This window comes from Ranitomeya imitator, chromosome 3 (genome assembly GCF_032444005.1).
Source record: "Ranitomeya imitator isolate aRanImi1 chromosome 3, aRanImi1.pri, whole genome shotgun sequence".
Classification (NCBI taxonomy): Eukaryota; Metazoa; Chordata; class Amphibia; order Anura; family Dendrobatidae; genus Ranitomeya; species Ranitomeya imitator.
The window spans coordinates 93,940,987-93,966,913 of record NC_091284.1 but is presented as its reverse complement, the minus strand read 5'-3'; the positions used below and the strand labels follow the sequence as shown (position 1 = coordinate 93,966,913).

General features: G+C 46.2%; 1 protein-coding gene across 1 annotated transcript in view; it reads left to right on the top strand.

The window, feature by feature from the left end:
* The first annotated feature begins 781 nt into the window (after positions 1-781).
* The window catches only part of CPD (carboxypeptidase D), an 89,031-nt gene continuing 63,885 nt past the window's right edge, over positions 782-25,927 (top strand). The window contains exons 1-2 of the mRNA XM_069761154.1: positions 782-1,446; positions 15,231-15,478. Coding sequence (XP_069617255.1) covers positions 812-1,446; positions 15,231-15,478 — 883 coding nt within the window. The 5' untranslated portion in view covers positions 782-811. The remainder of the gene's footprint in view (positions 1,447-15,230; positions 15,479-25,927) is intronic.

The window sequence follows — 25,927 nt, the reverse complement described above, 5'->3', positions numbered from 1 at the left end:
CAAAAGAAGTGACATGCAATTCTTTGAAATCTGCAGATTTTTCTGCATCATGTGCACAGCTTTTTTTTCACATTGATTTACATTGTACTGTAAATCCACAGTGCAGTTCTGCAGCAGAAAAATCTGCTGCAGTTCTGCACTAAATCTGCATCGTGTGCACATACCCTAATGGCTATGTGCACACGTAGAATGGTCCTCTGTGGATTTTTCCGCAGCGGATTTCATAAATCTGCAGGGCAAAAACACAGCGCATTGCCTGCGGATTTACTGCGGATTCCACTGCGGTTTTACACCTGCGATTTTCTACTATGGAGCAGGTGTAAAACCGCTGTGGATTCCGCACAAAGAATTGACATGCTGCAAAATGTAAACCGCTGCGGAATGTAAATCGCTGCGTTTCCGCACGTTTTTTTCCGCAGCATGTGCACAGCGTTTTCGTTTTCCCATAGGTTTACGTTGTACTGTAAGGGCATGGGAAACTGCTGCAGAGCCGCAGAAAAATCCGCATCCTGTGCTCGTAGCCTCAGGAGTCAGGCAGGACAACTTTCTGACAGGCCCCGCCCCCCAGCCACTATTGGGCACTGTCACTCTATGGGCGTGTCATACCGTCCAGCGTGGGTTTGTGTTTACGTCAAAAAAAAGGGGAGGTACTAGCTGTCAATCATAGAGGAAGTCGGAAGTGGGGCAAGGTATGCTCAGCCATAATGTCGGAACCGCCGGAAGTGGGGCAAGAAAACCGGAAGAGAGGGTCTCTAAGCTAGTGGGTTGGTTGCTAAGTGCAGGCAGGAAGTCGGGAGGTGGGGGTGACGGAATGATGGCAGCTGTTCTCGCTGGCTGGGACAGGATGGCGAGTCCCGGGCGATGGCTCCCGCTCTGTCTCCTGGTGGTGTCCGCCGTGCTGCCCGCACACATTAAGAAGGCGATGGAGGAAAGCCCGGAGATGTACAGCCGCTACTACCACCACCAGGAGCTGAGCGAGCGGCTGCGCGCCCTGGCACAGGAGTACCCGGAGCTGTGCCGGCTCTCCAGCCTCGGCGTGTCCGTGCAGGGCCGGGAGCTGTGGGCGATGCGAGTGACCGCGGACCCCGACACGGCGCCCCCCGACCGGCCGCAGTTCAAGTATGTGGGGAACATGCACGGAGACGAGGCGGTGTCCCGCCAGGTGCTGGTGTACCTGCTGCAGCTCCTCCTGGACGGCTACGGCCGCGACCCGCGGCTCACACAGCTCGTCAACACCACGGACATCTACATCGTGCCCAGCCTCAACCCGGACGGCTTCGAGCTGGCGCAGGAGGGGGACTGCTCGGGGGAGAAGGGCGGCAGGGACAATGGCCGCCACCTGGACCTCAACCGCAACTTCCCGGACCAGTTCTCCAAGAAGCAGCCGCCGGACCCGCAGCAGGTGCCCGAGGTGGTGGCCATGATGAGGTGGATCCAGGAGAACCGGTGAGTGCCCACTGTGGGCTGTGTGTGTGGGGCAGTGGTGCCCACTGTGGGCGCTGTGTGTGGGGCAGTGGTGCCCACTGTGGGCTGTGTGTGTGGGGCAGTGGTGCCCGCTGTGGGCTGTGTGTGTGGGGCAGTGGTGCCCGCTGTGGGCTGTGTGTGTGGGGCAGTGGTGCCCGCTGTGGGCTGTGTGTGGGGCAGTGGTGCCCGCTGTGTGTGGGGCAGTGGTGCCCGCTGTGGGCTGTGTGTGGGGCAGTGGTGCCCGCTGTGTGTGGGGCAGTGGTGCCCGCTGTGGGCTGTGTGTGGGGCAGTGGTGCCCGCTGTGGGCTGTGTGTGGGGCAGTGGTGCCCGCTGTGGGCTGTGTGTGGGGCAGTGGTGCCCGCTGTGGGCTGTGTGTGGGGCAGTGGTGCCCGCTGTCGGCTGTGTGTGTGGGGCAGTGGTGCCCGCTGTGGGCTGTGTGTGTGGGGCAGTGGTGCCCGCTGTGTGTGTGGGGCAGTGGTGCCCGCTGTGTGTGTGGGGCAGTGGTGCCCGCTGTGGGCTGTGTGTGTGGGGCAGTGGTGCCCGCTGTGGGCTGTGTGTGTGGGGCAGTGGTGCCCGCTGTGGGCTGTGTGTGTGGGGCAGTGGTGCCCGCTGTGGGCTGTGTGTGTGGGGCAGTGGTGCCCGCTGTGGGCTGTGTGTGTGGGGCAGTGGTGCCCGCTGTGGGCTGTGTGTGTGGGGCAGTGGTGCCCGCTGTGGGCTGTGTGTGGGGCAGTGGTGCCCGCTGTGGGCTCTGTGGGGGGACATAGTCCGCTGACCCCATATAGGAGCCCAGGGGCCCCACAGCCGGGGTCTGCTGCTCCTGCCATTAACCCACCCATTGGGGCCCTGCAATTGTTACTGGGGCCATTGTCATTGGAGTCACATCTAGATAGCATAGACCGCAGCCTCTGAGGGGTTAACTCCTGGGATCAGGGCTAGCGCCATTCACAGCACTGACAGCGGGGTCCGGAGGGGTGGGCTACGTTCCCACAAGTCATATGTGGTTTGTTTTTGACGCTGCTGATTTTGCCTTACATTTCCAGAGAAGTGGATGGATTTATAGAAATTTGACGCCCGAGGTGCTTCTTGGCTGAGTTCACACTAGATAATTTTGCAGCGTTTTTTTAATACTTTTTTTTAAATGCAAACTTTCAGCTGAGTTTTACAGTACCAGCGAAGTCTGAGGTTTCAGAAATCTCATGCGCGCACATTGACTTTTAATATCAGGATTTTGTGCTTTGCTTGTTTTTTGCACAGTGGAGCAGGTCACTTCTTTCAGGGTTTGTGCCCACGATCCAAAGTTGCTGCAGGTTACACACTGTGACTTATACAGCGTCCAACCTGCAGGGTCCAGATGTTACAGCACAAGAAATCCCATGCACTGTAATCATCCAGAGACTCCTGCAGCTCACCTGTGGAGACGGACACGTGGTGTGTGTTTCCAGACTGCAGCATGTCTATTTCTCTTGGTGAAGACGTGAACCTCTACAAGAGAAATGTCACCCATAGAATGTATTGGGCGCCATGAATGTAATGTGCGCGGTTCAGTGATCACAGAGGATTCACCTGCGTTCAGTAGACGTCAGTTTTTTTCACCCATTGAAATGAATGGGAGGTGAAAAAAAGGCACCAAAAACGCATGTATCAGGTTTTGTTCCAATTCCTGATTCTATATAATAGAACCTTTTTCACAACACTACACTTTATCAGCATGCACAAGAGCCAAATCTAGCATGCCAAAACCACACCAATAAATACAATAAAAACTAAGGAAAATATGTTTTTATTGTGAACTTAGCCTTTGTGTGTTTATTTTTCTTACGTTGTGGTTCATGTTTGAGATCTGCAACACGTCAACGTCTCTTACAGTAATTATATACTTGTGGGGATTTTCCCCATAGGCTTGAATGGGATTAGGAAAATCCGCAGGTGAAACACATATATGCGTCTTTAGTGGAAATGCAATAAAAACACATTTATTCCGCACATAACTTTATCAATAAAGTGTTATCAAAGCCAGATACCAAGAAGTATCCAAAACAAAGCAGATTTATTTTTAAACATGACATGCCAAGCGATGCTGAAACTGGTTTTTTATTCTGCAGTTTTTTTTTCTGTGTTTTACTTGTTTAGCAACAGAAAAAAAAAAAAAAAAAAAATTACAATAATAAAATACAATGCACCGAGGAGCCCTGATGTGACTACGCTTAAAATCAACTACAATAGTTATAAAACTGGCCCAAAAATGGACATCAAAGTGGGCGCTGAAGGGCATTATTGAAAGGGGTAAATGACTTTGGGCCACTGATCTCACACCACCATTACATACATAGTGATGTCGCGCATCAAATTCTGGTCACTCTAGGTCTGCATAAATGTCTTATGGCACGAGATGTGGGCAGACATTCGATTTTGATGATTTCAATAAGTAACTGGTATTTTACAGAGGTTAAAGGGAACCTGTCACCCCGAAAATCGCGGGTGAGGTAATCCCACCGGCATCAGGGGCTTATCTACAGCATTCTGTAATGCTGTAGATAAGCCCCCGATGTTACCTGAAAGAGGAGAAAAAGACTTTTGATTATACTCACCCAGGGGCGGTCCCGCTGCTGGTCCGGTCGGATGGGTGTCTCTGGTCCACTGCGGCGCCTCCCATCTTCATTCCATGACGTCCTCTTCTGATCTTCAGCCACGGCTCCGGCTCAGGCGTACTTTGTCTTCCCTGTTGAGGGCAGAGCAAAGTACTGCAGTGCGCAGGCGCCGGGCCTCTCTGACCTTTCCGGCGCCTGCGCACTGCAGTACTTTGCTCTGCCCTCAACAGGGCAGACAAAGTACGCCTGCGCCGGAGCCGTGGCTGAAGATCAGAAGAGGACGTCATGGAATGAAGATGAGAGGCGCCACAGCGGACCATAGACGCCCATCCGACCGGACCAGCAGCGGGACCGCCCCTGGGTGAGTATAATCTAACGTCTTTTTCTCCTCTTTCAGGTAACATCGGGGGCTTATCTACAGCATTACAGAATGCTGTAGATAAGCCCCTGATGCCGGTGGGCTTACCTCACCCGCGATTTTCGGGGTGACAGGTTCCCTTTAAGGGTATGTGCAACGCTGCGGTTTATTTTCTGCAGCATGTCAATTCTTTGTGCTGATTCCGCAGTGTTTTACACCTATTCCTTTATAGGAATCCGCTGGTGTAAAAACGCAGGCGAAATCCTGCAGGTAAAACGCAGGTCATTTTACCTGCGGATTCTGCAGAATCCACGCAGAAAAATCCGCAGTGGAATCTGCAACGTGTGCACATACCCTAAAGGTACCGTGACACTAAGCGACGCTGCAGCGATACCGACAACGATCCGGATCGCTGCAGCGTCGCTGTTTGGTCGCTGGAGAACTGTCACACAGACAGCTCTCCAGCGACCAACGATCCCGAGGTCCCCGGTAACCAGGGTAAACATCGGGTTACTAAGCGCAGGGCCGCGCTTAGTAACCCGATGAGCGCCGGGCAGCCGGAAAGCAGAGCGGTGACGTCACCGCTCTGCTTTCCGGCCGCTGTGCTCACAGCCAGACCAGAGAAGCAGAGCGCCGAGGACAGACAGCGGTAGGTAAGTATGTAGCGGTTGTTTTTTTTACTTTAACGATGGTAACCAGGGTAAACATCGGGTTACTAAGCGCGGCCCTGCGCTTAGTAACCCGATGTTTACCCTGGTTACCAGTGAAGACATCGCTGAATCGGTGTCACACACACCGATTTAGCGATGTCTACGGGGAGATCCAGCGACGAAATAAAGTTCTGGACTTTCTTCCCCGACCAGCGACATCACAGCAGGGGCCTGATCGCTGCTGCCTGTCACACTGGACGATATCGCTAGCGAGGACGCTGCAACGTCACGGATCGCTAGCGATATCGTCTAGTGTGACGGTACCTTTAATGACTGATCTCACACCACCATTACATACAGTGATGGCCCACATGAAATTCAGGTCACTCCCGCTTGGCCCAAGTGGGTTCTGGGCATCAGCACATTGATCAAAGTGGGCAAATAGCCAGTTTTCACAGATTTGAATAAGTAACTGATGTTTTCGTTGCTTTAATGACTTTGAGCCACTGATCTCACACCACATACATAGTGATGGCTCGCATCAAATTCAGGTTACTTCAGCCTGGCCCACATTTGTTCTGGGCATGAGAACTGCCTACTTTGATGCTGGTTCTGATACCCAGAACTCGCTTGGGCCAGGCTGGATTTACCTGAATTTGATGCGGGCCATCACTGTGTATGTAATGGCGGTGTGATATCAGTGTCCCAAAGTCATTTAACCCGTGTAAAATACCAGTTACATATTCAAATAATCAAAATCGACTGCCCACTTTGATGCCAGTTCTGATGCCGAGAACCCATTGGGCCAGGCTGGAGGAACTGGAGTTTGATGTGAGGTGTTCTATGTGTCTGCAGTATGAGATCAGTGGCCCAAGGTCATTTAACCTTATCAAGAATGCCCTTCAGTGCCCACTTTAATGCCCATTTTTGTACCAGTTTTATAACTCTTTTTAATGTGTGTATCTGGGGTATCTGTGCGCGAGAAAAAATGTTATTGGAAGCAAACTAAAGGGGTACTCCGACCTCATAAAGTGATGGTGGGTGTACAGTGTGAGGCTGACCTCTGGGGCCTCGGCATTCGTAAAAAAAAAAGTGTTTTGGGGGCTGATTTAGCGTTGGGGCCGAGGCTGGTTATCATTACTAATGTCCTTGTGCTCAGCAGGAATCTTAAATTGGGGCGAGTGACTAATCTGAACATGGCAAGATTTTTATTTTTTTATGTAGTGATATGGAGAATACAAAATAATCAAAAATTGGTTAAAAAAACACATTAAAACCAGATTTAAAGTGATTGTCTTATCTTGTTAAATTAGTAAAATTGCAGAGTGCTTCTGAAAAAAAACAAAAAACTTGCAATTTATCTCTTCTTAAAAATAATCTCCTTTCTCAAAAACAGAGGGATTTGTAATTCTTTAGTTTCCTGCTTGTTGTCTAGGTTACCGGTCTCCTCTGCATTATTATCATAGGTGGGTGAGGGGCTCGCTCTTGGAATCTGCCAATAATGCAGAGTCAGATCTGCCTCTGCTTGTAGCATGGGAAGAAAGCGCATAGTTTGGTTCTGCAGCACAACCATGGTGGTCCGGACTTCAGGAGCAGCTGACAGCGATGTGCTCCGGAATACAGAACATTTTCTGATCACATGGATGCACAGTAAGGGAACTATGAATAAAAGAAAGGTACATGGTTGTAAAAGACAAATGTCCATCAAGTTCAATGGAGATTAAACTATTTTCATAAGATTCTGTTCTTTTGCTTTTTCTTGTAGGAAACATGAGTCGTCCATATGTTTTACTGAAACTTGTGGGCGTCAGCGTCTCTTAATAATTATAGTCTCCCGTAATCGCCCTGTAGGTGTTCTGTGAACCAGTTCCTCTAATGCCAGAGCTACTCCAAACTGAAATTCTAGAGAAACCTTATTCTAGCATGAGGTTTTAAAGGGGTTATCTGGGATTTTGTTCGTTTTGATATGCCGTAATTCTAGGTAACCTCTGCAGCCAATCACTGGCCCAGCGGTCTAATGCTAGGATCACCTCTAAGGCCGGTGACTGACAACCAGTCTTGTATCCCTCCGGGTGTCAGCCCTTCGCCCTGTTTTCTCACACTTGTAAGGCTACGTTCACATTTGCGTTGTGCGAGGCTGCGTCGGCGACGCAACGCAAACAAGAACGCATGCAAAACGCATAGTTTTGCGACGCATGCGTTTTTTTTTTTGCCGGATTTTGGACGCAAAAAAAATGCATCTTGCTGCGTCCTCTGTGCCCTAACGCCTGCGGCAAAAAAGACGCATGCATCGCAAACCGCATGCAAACGCATATCCATGCGCCCCCATGTTAAATATAGGGGAGCATGGCGCATGCGTCGCCGCGGCTGCGCCCGACGCAGCCCGGCAGAACGCAAATGTGAACGTAGCCTAAGACACACACCGCTGTCACACACTCCTGGGTATTGATGGCTGATCCTATACTTTACCCACTGTGGTGTAAGTCATAGAAGGATGTGATAATCAGGACTACCTGGGGGCCTGAGTTAGGTTGAAGCATTATTATTATTATTATTATTAATAATAAAATGCATTGTTAATGATTTGTGATTTGAGTTTAACTTTTTTTGCCACTTGGTTTTTACAGACTTCATGTTTCCTTTTTAATTGTTGGCTGCAGAAAGAGACAAATTGAGAATTCATCAGCGAGCTCGTCCTGATGGGGAGTTTGTAACTTCATCTGTCTTTTTCGGAGCCATCTGTGCTAATTTATGGTTCCAGAGAGAGTTGGCGGATCAATTCTTGGTACACCACTCCCATCGGCCAGATCATCGGGTGGGACTGTTCCCCTCTCCGGTCCCTGGCGCAGCTTTTGATTAGCCAGGCTGTTGTGACGTCACTTGTGCATCAGCTGACAGCGCGTCTGTCCCAGGATGCACGTTCCAAATCAATGACCCAATCGCACATCAAGTGATACAAACAATAGAAAGGAACAGCATCCAATCCAGGTGATTGAGAAAAAAAAAAAAAGCCTTTATTCCGCCATGATGCTCACCTGGACTGGATGCTGTTCCTTTCTATTGTTTGTGTCACCTGTGCATCATGTCCTATTTTTCCAAACAGGAAAAGTGGTGCAGTAGCTGTGGTGCCAAAACCGCACAAACTATACTAAAAAAAAGCAAAATAAAAAGAACACAAGTCCGATAAATTTTCAAAGCTGCTATTATTTGCTTGTAGTAAGCATTCTAACAAGATAATAGAAGTGCAAAAAAAAGAATTTGCTTTAAAAAGTTCCCCGTCCCATAAACATCCCAACTGGTGCAAGATTACACCCCCATTTCCTATCCATGATGTCTCCATGACAGGCCGGTGTGTCTACAGCTGATGTAGCTCGCTCCACCAATCTATTTTGGATCATCTCGCAGGACTCCCTGGTGTTATTGGGCCTTAAGTCTATTCTATTCAGCAAGTACTTGCCCTTCATCCATGCAAATATCCTTGAAGTATTTTTTTATACTTTTATTATCTTGTTGGAATGTTTAACACAAGTAAATGGCAATTTTGAACATTTATTGGACTTGTGTCCATTTTTTATTTATTTTTTTTTATTTTATCTTGCTTATGCATTTATTTTTTTTGAGTATGTCGTGCCAGCCCAGCTAATCAAGATCAGCGCCTGGAATCCTGGAAGATAAGAGCTTTGCGAGCCTCCCATCCAGAAGCTACTGACACGGCAGATGGACTGGAGTCCCACAAATCGATCCACCCCAAATCTAGACATAGACCATAGCAGAAGGTAAGCCGAACTGTGTGCTGATGAAAGGAGCTCAGAAAAAGGGATAGAAGAGTGACCGGTCCTGTCAGAATGAGCTCACTGATGGATTGTCAGAGAACTCCGTGCTGCTAGCGATGCGCAGGGAAACAGATCTTGTAAAAGCCAAACTGAATTTTTGACTGAACCAAATTGTAAAATGTCTTCTTAGCCACAAATACTTGCATTTAAGAAACAGTAGCTCCTGACAGTGGCTATATCTTATAGAAGGGTTATCCAATTTTGAAATCCCAATTTTACATACTGTTTGCATTTTTTTTTTTTAGTTAAAGGCACCTTCTCAAAAATTTCCCCTCCCAACCCCGTGAGATCACATATGACTTCATATAAAAAAGTGTGATCCAGTTCGCCCACATTGAGGTAGCCAGCAAATCCTTAACTAGGATAGAAAATTGAAAAAAAAAACTGTATATGTACAATTGAATAAAACAGAATATTCTCAGTATTATAGAAAAAAAATAATAAAGGTGAGATCTATCCCTGCATGTTTGGAATCTGAATCTTACTCATGGCTTTTCCCATATGACGTTGTATCTCTTTTCTTAGATGAGTGGGTCAGTCATATGACAAGAAGCGAAGCTCCAGCAGTGAGAAATCGCTTTTTGAAGTTGTTTGAAAACATATTGGGAGGTGATGATGCCCTTACAGCTTCTCAGCCTCAGGCCGGGGTCTCGCTGCTGTATCACATCCGATGTGGGATGCCAATGACATTCGGCTCCTGCGAGTGTGATCCGAGTGTCTGTTCTGTGCTCTGATCCTCTCATGCGGGCACAGCTGCAGAGGAGACGGAGAAATTAATTTCTCCATCTCCTCCATTGCCAGCATCTGTGGGCATCGCACCGCACTCGGGTGATATCTGAGTGCAGTGTGCTGTTTCACATGCACCTATAATCTTATATGGGTGCGTGTGATCTGATTCACGGATGCAATCTCAGCATGCTGCTATTGTTTTCCCGTGCCAAATCAGCATGAGACAGTAATCTCTCATTTGTGCTGCCCCATAGGTTAACATTCAGCTGAGTGCAATCCGAATTTTTTTTTTTTTTTTAATCGACGTGCACTTGTCCATCCCAAGTGGGAGTGAGCCCTTACCCTGTGTTTCTTACTTGGCAGAACCCTTCTGAGGCTGCCTGACAGGGTGGTGGCTTTGTGCCAGAGCAAACAACCTGTTAATAATCCAGGAGAGTCTGCTTCTATGTAGTGACTGCAGCTTTGGGCTGAGAAGCTAGAAGTGCATCATTACGCCCCAGTGCACTTCCAGTCATAACTGCTGGAGCGTCGCTTTGTGATCATAAAGGAATCGACTGGTTTATTTTTCAAAGGGATACACTATCATATTAATGCTTTTGTGGAGAGGGTGTAAACATTTCTTAAGGGTTCTCTTTAAATGTGTTGTCCAGGGTTTAGACATTGGGCTTCGACCTTTATGACAGGCCATCAGTATCAGATCAGTGGGGGTTCTGACAACTGGTTCCCACAATGATCAGATTTTTGCAAATTCCCTGATGACCAGAAGTAAGTGATGTACTGATCAGGGACATCACAACTCTGTACACAGTGTAGTGTCTGTTGTCAGATACTAACGAGGAGCTGAACTGCAGCACCCAAGAAAGGCTACTACACAGTGCACGGAGCGGTGGGGTCCCTGCTCAGCGCGCCATTTACTTCTGGGAGCTGGCCATGGGGCTGCCTGGTATCCCTTCAGTCTGATATTGATGACCTGTCCTGTGGATTGGTTGTCATTGTTTAACGCTGGACAACCTTTTCTGGAAAGAAGTCTGTGTTCATGATCTTCATTTATTAACCAGAGCTGTAGCTTCCCCCGATCTCCAGGACTGCTGTCAGTCACTGCCAGGGCACGGTGACAGCCACTGCTCTCTACACAATGAGCGGTGACTGACACCGTGCCGGCCGTACCCCTATGACTGAAGGAGCCAGGCTGCCGTGGGAATCCAGCTCTTTTCCTCCTGGCAGCGGGGCTTTTGGTGCAGTGCCAGAACGCTATGAACCTGCAGATTAACCCCATATCTGCAGGTTAATAGCATTATTTTTACAGGACAGATTCGTTTTGAGTGTATACAGTATATATTGTAATGTGTAGGGTTAATCCATTTTAAAGTGTTAATCGTTACACATTTTGAGACTTCATCAGGTTATTTTCATGTATGAGAAAAATTGCATTTCATCAGTTACATCTTAGTTTGGTCCAAGTTTATCTTTTTTTTTTACTGATCTAAAAAAAAAAAGGTTTGTCCACCTCCTCCTATCAGTCGGGGAAAAACAGACAGCACCCGGATGGCATTCAAGTTCTCATATTTTTTTTTTTTTCCCACCGACCCATGGACTTTCATTACTGAATTTAATTAGACACTTTGTCCCCGCAAAAAGATCCCGGACATGTGAACGGCCCCATAGCACTCGTACCCATGAAAGCCTATCCGTGAAAAAATCAGGTAGCACTCATACATAAAAACCTGATATGTGAATGAGCCTTACCTGCAATGTCTGCAGTAGGATCAGCGGATACATGAGTTTCCCTGCACAGAGGATCTGTGTCCTGTAACCTCTCATATCTGACTGTACATGCAGTGCGCTGCTAATTTACCGTAAAGCAGCAATATATTTTTCTTCAGTGATCTAACAATATTTCTTTTGCCCTTGGCGCTTACTATTCTTTTCCATTTATACGGAAAAGCTGTAAAACCAGTTTTCCCTGTGCAAAAAAGTCATTTTCTCTCTTTAAAGGGAATAATCAAAAAATGACCTTTAAATCAAGTGTGTTTGTTTTTTGTTCATGTGAATACTTTTCTGCCCAATGATGACAGAAGTATTCTGGGAGGGATACCTTTTATTGGCTATCCTTTGTTTTTTGTCCAAAGGAACTTGTTGGTGCGGCAGTCTCTGCTTTAGTACAGGCAGAACAGTGGTTATAATTACCATGGAGGTCATGTCTGTGTCATAGTTAGTACTCAGCGGTCAGAGGAGAAAATGAGCTTATATTTAACCCATTCTGTTCCAGCCATCTGGGCGGTTGCTGCGCGGAGCAGCTGTTCTCCAATCACACCTAGCTAACCGGTGCGGTCAGAGAGCAGGATAGCTGTTCTCATTTGATAGGGGTGGGTGCAGTGACTAAGCCCACCCTGTGCATGGAGCATGCAAAATAAGAGGATCCCTGCTATTCTTCTATAGTGGGCATCTACTGAGCATGTGCGTCCTGTCATGAAAGAACTACAGGATGTATCCATGGAGGTAGGTAAAAGCCTCTGACGTGCAGGGTGTCAGGGGGCGATAGCTAGAGCAGTGAGGCAGCTGATGGAATTGAATTTTTGAGATTTTAGCCACTATGATTGATATTGTGGAATTACCCTTTAATTTTCAGAGATCAGGATGTGGCTTTATACCCTAACATACTGTAAGTTCAATTGTGTGGAAAGCCACAGACCTATTGCATAAACTTCACAGGACATTAATCAGGGTTTGCTGTAAGTTGGCCCCGTTTCTCTAGAAGTGTACTTTGCAGTGGGCTTACAGGATATATGAGGTGAAGATCTGTGCACCTCACTGAGTCCTCACAAAGCTGGCTTACCAGCAAAGACCGCTCACATGATCTATCATCGAACTCGCTAGAAGCCCACATACACATTAAATGTAATCTGTCAGCAGGTATTTGTTATGTAATCTAAGTGCAGCATGATGTAGGGACAGAGACCCAGATTCCAGCTATGTGTCACTTAGTTTACTAGATGCAGCAGTTCTGATAGTCAGTTTTCTCTGATGCAGATCTAGCAGAGCTCAGTCATTGAGCTGTGTATATCTGCTGCTTTCTGTCTACATTGGCAGCTGTTACTATACAATCAGTGCTGGGTGCGTGGTAGGACTAGGAAGCACAAGGCCAATTGTCATCGAGTGATAATCTCCTGCTGGTAAAACACTGATTATAATTAAACAGCAAAACCCAGTCTAATAAATGACACATCGCTGGAATCAGGGTCTCCATTTATACGTCTTAGTGCTTTCCGATTACATAGCAAAAACCTTCTGACAGATTCTCTTTAAAGTTGGTAGAACTTTATGCGTACTTTAATTATTGTCAAGATTTTGGATAATTCCCACATATTTTGTTTCCTCCATGTTTGAAGTTATGTATTGCGATGATGATGATGATGATAATTAATAATTTATTTCTATAGCGCCAACATATTCCGCAGCACTTTACATTATAGAGGGGATTTGTACAGACAAAAGACATTTCAGCATAAAAATAATCACATAGATCAAGATACCAAGAGGAGTGAGGGCCCTGCTCGTAAGCTTAGAAACTGAGGAAAAAGGGGAGACACGAGAGGTGGATGGTAACAATTCATTGTTCGGACCAGCCATAGTGTGAGAAACCAGGTGTTCATGCAATGCTGCATGAACCGGTTATCAGCCTAAGTATATAACCGTGCAGACACAGAGGGCTATTAACTGCATAAAGCATGTGAGAACATGATACGAGGAACTTGGTTAAAGTAAAAATTTTGAATGGGCCACCCAGGGATAGTTAGGTTAATGCGTTGAGGCGATATTCCAGTTTGAAGAAATGCGGTTTTAGGCCACACTTAAAACTGTGGGGATTTATAGAATTAACCTGGGTAGTACATTCCAAAGAATCGGCGCAGCACGTGAGAAGTCTTGGGGACGGGAGTGGGAGGTTCTGATTATTGAGGATGCTAACCTGAGGTCATTAGCGGAGGGCACGGGTAGGGTGGTAGACTGAGACCAGAGAGGAGAAGTAGGGTGGTGCTGAGCCATGGAGTGCTTTGTAGATGAATGTAATAAGTTTGTACTGGATTCTGGAGTGGATGGGTAACCAGTGTAATGACTGGCACAAGGTAAAGGCATCGGTGTAACGGTTGGTGAGGAGTATGATCCTGGCTGCAGCTTTCAGGACAGATTGGTGCGGGGAGAGTTTGGTAAGAGGGAGGCCGATTAGTAGAGAGTTACAATAGTCCAGACGAGAATGAATAAGTGAAACAGTAAAGGTACCGTCACACTAAGCGACGCTCCAGCGATACCGACAATGATCCGGATCGCTGCAGCGTCGCTGTTTGGTCGCTGGAGAGCTGTCACACAGACAGCTCTCCAGCGACCAGCGATGCCGGTAACCAGGGTAAACATCGGGTTACTAAGCGCAGGGCCGCGCTTAGTAACCCGATGTTTACCCTGGTTACCATCGTTAAAGTAAAAAAAACAACCACTACATACTTACCTACCGCTGTCTGTCCCCGGCGCTGTGCTTCTCTGCTCTGGTTGTGAGCGCCGGGCAGCCGGAAAGCAGAGCGGTGACGTCACCGCTCTGCTTTCCGGCCGCTGTGCTCACAGCCAGTGCAGGAGGAGTGCAGAGAAGCAGAGCGCCGGGGACAGACAGCGGTAGGTAAGTATGTAGTGGTTGTTTTTTTTACTTTAACGATGGTAACCAGGGTAAATATCGGGTTACTAAGCGCGGCCCTGCGCTTAGTAACCCGATGTTTACCCTGGTTACCAGTGAAGACATCGCTGAATCGGCATCACACACGCCGATTCAGCGATGTCAGCGGGAGATCCAGCGACGAAACAAAGTTCTGGACTTTCTTCCCCGACCAACGACATCACAGCAGGTGCCTGATCGCTGCTGCCTGTCACACTGGACGATATCGCTAGCCAGGACGCTGCAACGTCACGGATCGCTAGCGATATCGTCTAGTGTGACGGTACCTTAAGAGTTTTTGCAGAGTCGAAAGTAAGAAAAGAGCGAATTCTAGAAATGTTTTTGAGATGCAGATAACAAGAGCGACCCAGTGATCGGATGTGGGGGGTGAAAGAAAGCTCGGAATCAAGTATGACCCCAAGGCAGCGGGCATGTTGCTGGGGAGTAATGGAGGAACCAAACACTGAGATGGCAATGTCAGGCAAAGGCACATTAGTCGAGGGAGGAAACACGAGGAGTTCAGTTTTTGACAGGTTCAGTTTCAGATAGAGGGAGGACATGATGTTAGAGACAGCGGTAAGACAATCACTGGTGTTTTCTATATAGGCAGGCGTGATATCAGGAGCAGAAGTGAATAATTGGGTGTCGTCGGCATAGAGATGGTACTGAAAACCAAATCTACTGATTTTGTCCAATAGTGGTGATATACAAAGAGAAGAGGGCCTAGGACTGAGCCTTGAGGAACCCCAACAGTAAGGGGAAGATGAGCAGCTGCATTCTCTAACCGTCCATTATATTTGGTGATGTGTGGCCAGATCAGGAGTATTTCAGAGAACTTTCTTTTGCGTAGTTATAATTGCATATTTCTAAAATGTTAATGACTTTTTTTTTTTTTAATTTTCCTTTCAGGTTTGTACTTTCTGGTAACCTCCATGGCGGCTCTGTTGTGGCCAGTTATCCTTATGACGACTCCAGCAGTCACTTGGAAACCGGATTCTATAGCAAGTCATCAGACGACAAAGTATTCCAGTACCTGGCCAAGGCCTATGCATCCAACCACCCGATAATGAAGACGGGGCACCCGAGGTGCAAGGGGGAAGAAGGGGAATATTTCCCAGATGGGATCACCAATGGAGCCCATTGGTACGATGTCCAAGGTAAATGACCAGATTTTATTGCCTAGCGAGCTGATGTAGTGGGCACAGTCACACCCAGATGTCATCGTTCTGCATTCTTATGACGTCTTCTACTTGTTGCAGCAGTGGATGTTCTGTAGACATTATTATGTCGCCTCCCTTACTGATTGGAGACGCTGCGTAGTTTGCCTGTGTTTGCACTTTGAGATGATGGTGAATATTGTGTGACTCACCATAGTCCAGAAGGATATCCTGCAGAATAGATCACCTTACATTGACGACTGTCCTATAAATATGTGTAATGATTGACAATGACCTCACCACATCCCTTCACTGACAACCGGTCACAAACTTGTCCTGTACTATCCTGTCCATCAACCGTCCGTTAATGTCCATCACCTGACTCTCAATCTATATGCTGCAAGACATCAGTCTAAAGGCTTTCTGCAGTATTCCTTCAAGGGTTTTCTGGGTTCAGAAAAGTTTTTCCTCCACCCCTCGTACAGTTTAATTGGAAAAAAAAAAATCTGCTCACCCTCCCCAGGTCCAGTGCCAAGTCTCCACACACTTCTTAATGAATTTTGCTCCTCTTACTCCTTCACACTCTTCATCATTCTAGACTGACATACAGAATGCCAGTCTCAATGAATCGGGGCCATAATTTAGAAAAAGTCTCTGGCTTCCCTGTGCCCGACTTGGTCTGATTGACGGGACTCTCCCTAAATACAGATAGGACAGTACGAGCGCTTGCAGGTTCTTTTTAATTGGCAGATACTTACTCTCTTTCTGCCTTACCAAGCTTTCCTTGAATGGGAAATGTAGAACTTATAATAATTACTCTTAAGGGGATAGCCTGAGAGCATAATTTAGTTTAATTTTATATAGTTTGGATTAAAATTATATTTGAGCATTAAAGGGGTTGTCTTGGCTTGTGGTGAAGGTCTGAAGTTATATTGTGACCTCAGACTTCTGAATCCTTGCGTTGTGTGCAGCGCACCACGTGATCGGACAGCCCCTTTTTTATCTTGTGTTTTTTTTCCTTACATTGTACATGGCACGTTCCCTGTTTAGATGGGGTTGTGACTCTTGGCATTTGTTCCTCAGTGTTTTGTGATCTTGTGATGCTTGTAACATGAAGCAGAAAGTCTTTTCTACATTAGTAGGTAAAAAACAATGTCCTATTCATAAAGCCTGAATCCCTGCCTCAGAGAAACCGTACACTTTATTATTCGCAGCTGAAACTGAAATTTGAGCTCTAAATTTAATTAAAAGTGAAGTCGCATATCAGATGTTTGGTGAGAGAACATCATGGATCTGCTGATCTCTTATAAGGGATATGTGGTTTAGAAACATGTCAGGTGCTCATACCACCTAGATAGCTGTTGGCTGAGCAACCAGCAGATGGTTATCCCCCATGACTCGCCCCTTTGCTCCTGGACTCCTGGTTTGACCTAGAGGCTCCCCATCTCATTCCTGGGCCCTGGTTACGCCTCACCCTCTGGGCCATCTTCCCGCGAAGGGGACTCCGCCTCTCCCACTGAGCCATCTCCCTGCGAAGGGGACTCCGCCTCACCCTCTCGGCCAGCGGTTCTCAACCTGGGGGTCGCGACCCCGAGGGGGGTCGAACGACCAAAACACAGGGGTCGCCACCTCTCTCACCTCCCCATCCACCTTCCCCCGTATGCCTGGACTGCTAGCTTTACTCCCGGCATAGCTTTGGGATCCCCGCAGGAAAATGAATCGATCGCGCATCGGATCTAGGGAGATACCAACTTCCGACGTCCCCCCTTCTTGTTTGGTGCAGCCAGGACAGATCCGGAATCTGTGGCACGTATCTGGCAACGGAATCCAGGGATGCAGGAAGAACGCGGCTGCCGGCATCGGTAATCGGCTTGAAGGGCTGCGGAAGAGCACGCCATAAAGGAGCCGTTCGATACCCAGCAGTGATCCGCCGCCATCACTGTGTTACAGTGTGCCCCCGGACAGACACCTCCCCCATCCCCTCCGGAGTAACAAGTAAGACTCCGAGTCCCAGACATTGGGAACCTACCAGTTATTTTTGTGGCTCAATAACTGGTCATTTAAAGCACAATGTCCTATTTTATACTTTTATGCACTGACTGTGGGCTAGGGGGGAACTGGATGAATCTGGAGTGGACTCTGGAGGGAGGCTTTCTATGAAAAATGTGCCCAGGAGCTGAGGGATGGAGCTTGCCGACCCAGCTATAGGAAACCTAAAAGAAGTGACAAATGGAGAATTATCCCTGTAATAAGGAAGGATGTCTAATTAAGGGGGGGGGACGCTCCACAATCCATAACATCGCATTACGTGTGTCCGGCGCCGGACACACGTAATGCGATGTTATGGATTGTGGAGCTGCCAAGAAGATTATAAAGATGAATTTCTGAGCATTCCTGAGGATGAAGAAGATAAGAAAAGATGTATAAGGATGCTATTCACTGCACCCACAAGGTAATGGCAGCAGCTTCATAGGGTCAAAGGGGGTGACAGGTGCGTCCAGCTCCTTCCCCCGGACAGCTGATCTTCGGTGCCGCAGCCTCCTCGAGTATATACGGTAATTGTTTTTGTGATTATTTATTATGTTTGATTTGTAGCAATGAGAGTACAATACATAATGCATATCAGATATTTACATTCCGAATCATAACTAATAAAATTACAGTTTTAAAGTAGCCACCAAAATTATTTTTTGGGTTGGGGGTCACCGCAACATGAGGAACTGTATTGCGGGGTCACGGCATTAGAAAGGTTGAGAACCACTGCCCTCGGCCATCTCCCCGCGAAGGGGACTCCGCCTCTCCCTCTGAGCCATCTCCCTGCGAAGGGGACTCCGCCTCTCCCTCTGAGCCATCTCCCTGCGAAGGGGACTCCGCCTCTCCCTCTGGGAATATGTCACCAGGTTTTTGCTACCCCATCTGAGAACATAATGATTTAGGATCAGAGACCCTGATCCCAGTGATATGTCATTTGCTGGACTACTTGCTGCAGTATTGACAGAATCCCTTTTTTCTCTGCTGCAGATCTTTCAGTTCTCTAGTGCTGATCTCTGTACAGCCCCGCCCACATAACTGATTGGAAAATTTCTGCCTATGCACAGTGTGCACTAAAAGCTGCCAATTACTGTTGCTGGTCGGGGTTAATAAGAGCTCATTATAATCTCCTGATTAAAACTGTAAAAACCGTATATACTCGAGTATAAGCTGACCCGAGTATAAGCCGACCCCCCTAATTTTGCCACAAAAAACTGGGAAAATTTAATGACTCGAGTATAAGCCTAGGGTGGAAAATGCAGCAGCTACCAGTAAATGTCAAAAGTAAAAATAGATACCAATAAAAGTAAAATTAATTGAGACATCAGTAGGTTAAGTGTTTTTGAATATCCAAATTGAATCAGGAGCCCCATATAATGCTCCATACAATTTATGATGGCCCCATAAGATGCTCCATAGACACATTTGCCCAATATAATGCTGCACAAATGTTGATTATGGCCCCATACAGACCCTTACCCCATATAATGCTGTACAAATGTTGTGGCCCCATAGATGTTCCATACAGACCAACAAAGAAACAATACCCTCATAAATAGTTACTCAGATCCCTCTATCCAAAGATATGTAGGCACCAACAGAGAAATATGAAGAGACTGGATCTCAAATATGTTTTCAATAAAACCAATTATTTTATTACAACAAAATATATTAAAACCAATATTCAACATACAATAACATGGTGAGATTCAGTTTGTGAATAGTACAGGATCGTAACAGAGCCAGAGACTGATGTGACTCCCCACTAGTCAATATATATGGAACCAAAATGTGCGACTATATAATATAATATATATATATATATATATATACACACACACACACACACACACACACACACACACACACACACACACACACACACACACACACACACACACAATCACAATGGTACATGAACCATGCCGATGATAAGGCTGACCTACAGGATTTACTTAGGGTATATAACAGAGTACACCTTGCTCAATGTGAGAAATAGTATTACCTTTAAATTGCCTGTGACTAGCAAGGCTATCGCATATAATCACATATAGTAATTATTTACCTGAGGTCATGTTTAGGACCAAAGAGGGGGGTCACCCAGTCAAGGCACACCTCACACCTATGTTCCATACAGACACTTGCCCCATTATAGTGCTCAGCTGCATAAACGTTATGGCTTCATAAGATGCCCCATACAGACACTTGTCCCTTATAGTGCTGCATAAACGTTATGGCCCCATAAGATGCTCCATACAGACACTTGCCCCATATAGTGCTGCATAAACGTTATGGCCCCATAAGATGCTCCATACAGACACTTGCCCCACTTGCTGATGCTGCGATAAAAAAAATCACATACTCACCTCTCCGTCACTCAGGCCCCCAGCACTTGCAATATTCACCTGCTCCTCATTCCGGTGCCACTCCGTCTTCCGCGTCTTCTACACTGACGTTCAAGCAGAGAGAGCGCGCACTAACCACGTCGCCGCTCCCTCTTACCTGAGCGTCACTGCTGAAGACAGAGCGGCGCCAGAACGGGGAGCAGGTGAATATCGTGCAGCGCTGCGCTCCCCTCCCCGTTATACTCACCTGCTCCTGGTCCCTGGCTGCCCTGGCTGAGCGGTCACCGTTACCGCTCATTACAGTAATGAATATGCGGCTCCACCTCTATGGGAGGTGGAGCCGCATATTCATTACTGTAATGAGCAGTACCATGTGACCACTCAGTACAGGAAGAAGCTGGGGTGCCGGGCAGTCAGGGACCTGCAGGGACCGCGCCAGGAGCAGGTGAGCATTATTAGACAGCCCCCGCTCCCCTTCCCCTGCCAAACCCTGGGTATGAGCCGAGTATAAGCCGAGAGGGGGACTTTCAGCCCCCAAAAATGGGCTGAATATCTTGGCTTATACTCGAGTATATACGGTACATCAAAACTATAGCAAGCAGCCCAGTAAGTGACACATCACTGGAATACGTGACCATGGCCCTGATTCACTTTCTGCTCTTTTAAGTCATTTTTCTTTTTGTCTTGTGGTATTCATTGCCGCTTTTTGCATGGTCTTAAACTTTTCCAACCTTAACCATAAAATAACTCCAGACTTTTCAAATAGCCTTAAATGTTGAATTTGGCTAAAAATAAAAAAAAAATCTTAATTGGTTAGACTTTGCTTTTGGTATGTTTTGCTGTGAGATACAGATTTAGTTTTGCATTTCTCAGATGCATTGTGCAGTACTTTTGGCGATGGCTTTGCACAAAAGACAATTCTTGGACGTTGGTCATCTTGTGAAGAATTTCTCCTGCCCTTTGTCACATTACCTGACTAGTCACATATTGGAGCAGATGTGTAATATGGTCACAACATGCCCAACCTTAACGCATGCACTCTATGGATCACACATACGCGAGATATGGCAGAGTCTCGCAGGTGAAAACCCAGCTCTGGTGCCGGCACTCCGGAACGGAGAGTGCAGCTCCATGTATTGCCGTGCGGCTGCACGCTCCTGAGTGCCGGCGCCGGAGCTGGGTTTTCACCTGCGAGACTCGGCCGTATCTCGTGCATGTGTGATCCCTGCCCATTACTGATATTCAAGTGCTTCTCACTAAATTAGAATATCATCAAAAAGTTAATTTATTTCTGTTTTTCAGTACAATAAGTGAAACTCCTATATAGAGTCATTACAAATAGAGTTATCTAATCCAAGTGTTTCTGTTCATGTTGATGATTATGGCTTACAGCAAATGAAAACACAAAAGTCATTATCTCAGTAAATTAGAATAATTAACAAAACACCTGCAAATGCTACCTAAGAGTTTATAAAGGTCCCTTAGTCTGTTTCAGTAGCTCCACAATCATGGGGAAGACTGCTGACTTGTCAGATGTCCAGAAGGCAGTTATTGACACACTCCACAAGGAGGGTAAGTCAGAAAAGGTCATTGCTTAAGAAGCTGACTGTTCACAGAGAGCTGTATCCAAGCATATTAATGGAGAGTTGAGTGGAAGGCAAAAGTGTGGTAGGAAAAGGTGCACAAGCAACCGGGATAACCGCAGCCTTGAAACAATTTTTAAGAAAAGGCCATTCAAAAATTTGGGGGAGATTCACAAGGAGTGGACTACTGCTGGAGTCATTGCTTCAAGAACCATCACACACAGATGTATCCAGGACATGGGCTACAAGTGTCACATTCCTTGTGTCAGCCACTCATGACCAATAGACAATGCCAGAAACATCTTACCTGGGCCTGGAGGTCTAGTGTGCAGTCTCCACAATCAGTGATGGTTTGGGGAGCCATGTCATCTGCTGGTGTAGGTCCACTGTGTTTTATCAAGACCAAAGTCATCGCAGTAGTCTACCAGAAAATTTTAGAGCACTTCATGCTTCCACCTGCTGACAAGCTTTTTGTGGATGGAAACTTCATTCTCCAGCAGAACTTGGCACCTGTCTACACTGTCAAAAGTACCAACACCTGGTTTACAAACAACAGTATCACTGTGCTTGATTGGCAGCAAACTCGCCTGACCTTAACCCCATAGAGAATCTATGGAGCATTATCAAGCGGAAGATGAGACACCAGACACAACAATGCAGTCGAGCTGAAGGCTGCTATCAAAGCCACCTGGGCTTCCATAACCCCTCAGCAGTGCCACAGGCTGATCGCCTCCATGCCACGCTGCATTGATGCAGTAATTGATGCCAAAAGAGCCCCGACCAAGTATTGAGTGCATTTACTGAACATACATTTCAGTAGAACAACATTCCGGATTTTGAAATCATTTTTCAAGCTGATGTTATAAAGTATGCTAATTTACTGTGATAATGACTTTTGGGTTTTCATTGGCTGTAAGCCATAATCATCAACATTAACAGAAATGAACACTTGAAATAGATCACTCTGTAATGACTCTATATAATATATGAATTTTACTCTTTGTATTGAAGAACTGAAATGAGTTAACTTTTTGATGATATTCTAGTTTAGTGAGAAGCACTTTAGTTTTGCAGTTTTCAGATGCATTGTTCTGTAATTTTGGTGACGGTTCATGAGAGAATTCTTGGACGTGGGTCATCTTGTGAAGAATTGCTCCTGCCCATAGGGAAGTTGTGTACTTTGTCACAATGTCTGCAGTTACCTGACCAGTCACATATCGGAGCATATGTGTAATATGGTCACAATGTGCACGACCTTATCACATGTACTCCATTACTGATATGTCTCAGAATGCTGTAATATATCCTGTCGGGAAGGCTTGCAGAGGGGTACCCATCACCAAATGACTGACCTCTGTGTAACGTGCAGTAAATGTTATAACTGTACCCTGTATGAGCGTGTTGGAGACTGGCTTCCTAGATAGTAAGAAATGCCATTGCACAGGTTCAGTGCGTGCGGGTGTACTGACATGTTTACCGTGTATGTTGGCAACTTTCTTTGAGTGTTTATCAAAACTGAAATATTATTATGGAACGGTTCCACCATTCTTCTTTTTCTTTTTTTTTTTTTTTTCCTTTCTTTGGCCATCACTTTTTGACAGGTTGAATTTTTTTTTTTTTTTTCACCTGTAAAAATTGAAGAACCATATTGCAAAACCAATGCTGTTTTGCTCAAAAACAAGTGTGTTTTTTTTTTTTTTTTGAAATTATCATTTTGCCTCTTAAAGATTTAGTGCTTGCAGCAGGATCTTCTGCAGCAAAAACCAGAGCGTTGGTTGGAAAAATGCTGTGTAAAATATGCAACTTTTTTCCCCCCATTAATTTGGTTGCTGCAAAAACAGTGAAAGAATTGACATTCTGCAGATTTGAAAAAAAAACAAAACAAATGCTCTGACGTTCAAATCCACAAGGAAGTACGATAGCTTGTCCGTGAGCTTTCAGAAATGTCAGTTATTTTGCTTTTTTCTCCATGTCAAAAACACCGCATGTGAAAAAGCCATAAATGTGCACCTATGACCCTTGATTTTATTTTTGGTTTTTCTGTCCAAGTAAATTAGGTATAGAAATAGATGGCAGTTTCCATCTCCTGCTTTTCTTTGCCTGAAACCCTGTAGAAGTCAGAATAGTAGAATAATAAAAAAAAAAGGCTCAGATTGTGAATCAGTCAGCTTTACAATGGCCACCGCAACAAAAGCCTCACCCAGTCTGATGTGTGGAACGGACCTGAAGCGTCTCATCGTGGTGTAATGAATGTGTTTAACTGAGCGAGAATCCGGACTTCTGTCATGACTAGATATAATCCCAAACCAAGGCAACCGCTGGGCTCTCACAGCCAGGACCTCAGGACTCCCTGTGCGGGGAATATTACCTCCTAATTTTTCAATATTATTTCTTATGTAAAAATATCTAATCATATACACTGCTAGGACGCACTGCCATCTGAGTGATCCCTTTGTGATGAGCAACCTTACTTTTTAGTCACTGCTCGCATTACGCTTGTTTCCTCGTACACCCCAGGTTATGGTGGTTTGCAGAATAAGGAACCAATTCTCAGCCCATCAGAAGCACGAATAAGCATCACATAAGGGGCTTATTTAACTCAGCACTAAGATATGAGACCCTCGTGTATTGTGACTTTTTCTGTTGATTGTAGCTGTTTGGGGGATGCTGTGATAATGACACCACCGTCCTATCTGCCTGGCATGTACGTTTATTTTTCACAGAGATAGGTGACTCCAGAATACTGTCCTTCTCCTTTCATGGGGGTATTAACAGGCTTGGTGTGACATCTCTTGTTGATCACGCCACAACAATGAATTTGTGCCACACCTACGAATCAAATGAGGAGTCGGGGATCCAATTAACAGGTGGGTAACATCCCTGCTCTCCTGTCTGTGTAGGAGATGCTGTAACAAAAAGGCACATCATGCAACAGTATTGAGCAGTGAATCTGTGAATCCAGACCTCCATATCATAATAAGGGCAGACAAATACATAAGCTTGATGGATGCCTTGTGCAGGTAGAAGGACCTGTCAGCTTATCAGCATGTGTTGCTCTGATAAATGCTCTCCATAGTTTATTTTGCCGTTCTAGCTGCTTTCTGTTACAGTTGTTCTCTATTGATTACCTCTCCCCAGCGTCTGAGCTTCCCGTAGAGTGGTCCTGATTGATTGCCAGTTGAGACCGTGGACGTCATTGCACGGTGTGTGTGTGCTTTCCGATGCTGTGCTATAAATGAGGCAGCTTTACTTCTTCATCATTGATGGAGTACAGGGGCAATGAAGTGGGTAGGATCCTGCGATCTGGCCAGCATCAGAGCAGTGCTTACAAGCTCTATTGAACAAAAGCTTATAAGCGCTGCTTTTCTTGTCTAGGAGTCCCCATACACATTAGACCGTCACCTGAACCCAGTAATATTGGCCGGATCGGCGGACAGTCTAATGTGTATTGGGGCCTCGGAACTTCAACTGTCGAGGAAGAAAAGGATTTGGCATGTCCGATTTTGGACTGGTTATCCTTTTGTTCACCGTGAAGTCAGCCGCCACTAGAGATGTCTGACATCGGCCCTCTCGTAGATGACGCAGCAGACAAGCGCTTCTGTTTGGGAGTTGGGAGAGAGCGGTCGCTGAACGATCATTCGGCTGACAGCTGTCTATTGTGTTGTGGGGGCCTAAGAATTTGGTCTCGCCACTTTTGGCTTATATGAGCCTTCTATTGTCTACAAATATGTAGCACGCTAGATGCCATTTTACCTGGTAACTAACAATGTAAGAATGATTGTTTGTCCACGATAAACGCATGAAATGCAGAGGATGACTCCGGGGTGTACATAATGGGTGGATGTGTGTAAAGGTCGCTTTTTCTGTGCCAGTTGTTTGTATATGGCTGTCTTATATTTGTTTTAGCATGAAAACTGTTTGTTTAGCTCATGAAAAGTTACGCTGATCTATTTCCTGGCATTTCTGCCTTAGATCTGTGTCATATGGATATTTGTATATACATCAGATTTCCATGTAGTAGTATTTCTGCGCATACACTGCAAGGTCGAAGTCCATTCATAGGCATGAGGTAGTGGTTCCACTGCCCGCTATCTTTCACAACTCTCACAGTGGACAGCTTCTCACTTCTTCACCTAACCTCCAATGAAGAGCTCTGTCTACTACTAGGACTGTTGGCGTATGCAGCAGCTGCAGGCTTATGCTGGAGACTGAGCAAATGACGTCGTGTTAAAGGCAATTTGTCTGTAGGTTTTTGCTTTATCTGACCGCAGCCGATGTAGAGGCAGAGAGCCTGATTCCAGTGACTAATCACTTACTGGGCTGCTTGCTGCAGTTTGGATAGAATCACCTGTTTTCTCTGCTGTAGATGTAGCACTGCTCAGAATGCTGCGCTCTGTATAACCGCAGCTTCCTGTGTACACTGTGCATTGTCAGCAATGGTGATCAGGGTGGGTTTACACAGATCAGCCTGACTGGTCTGCATGTGAGAC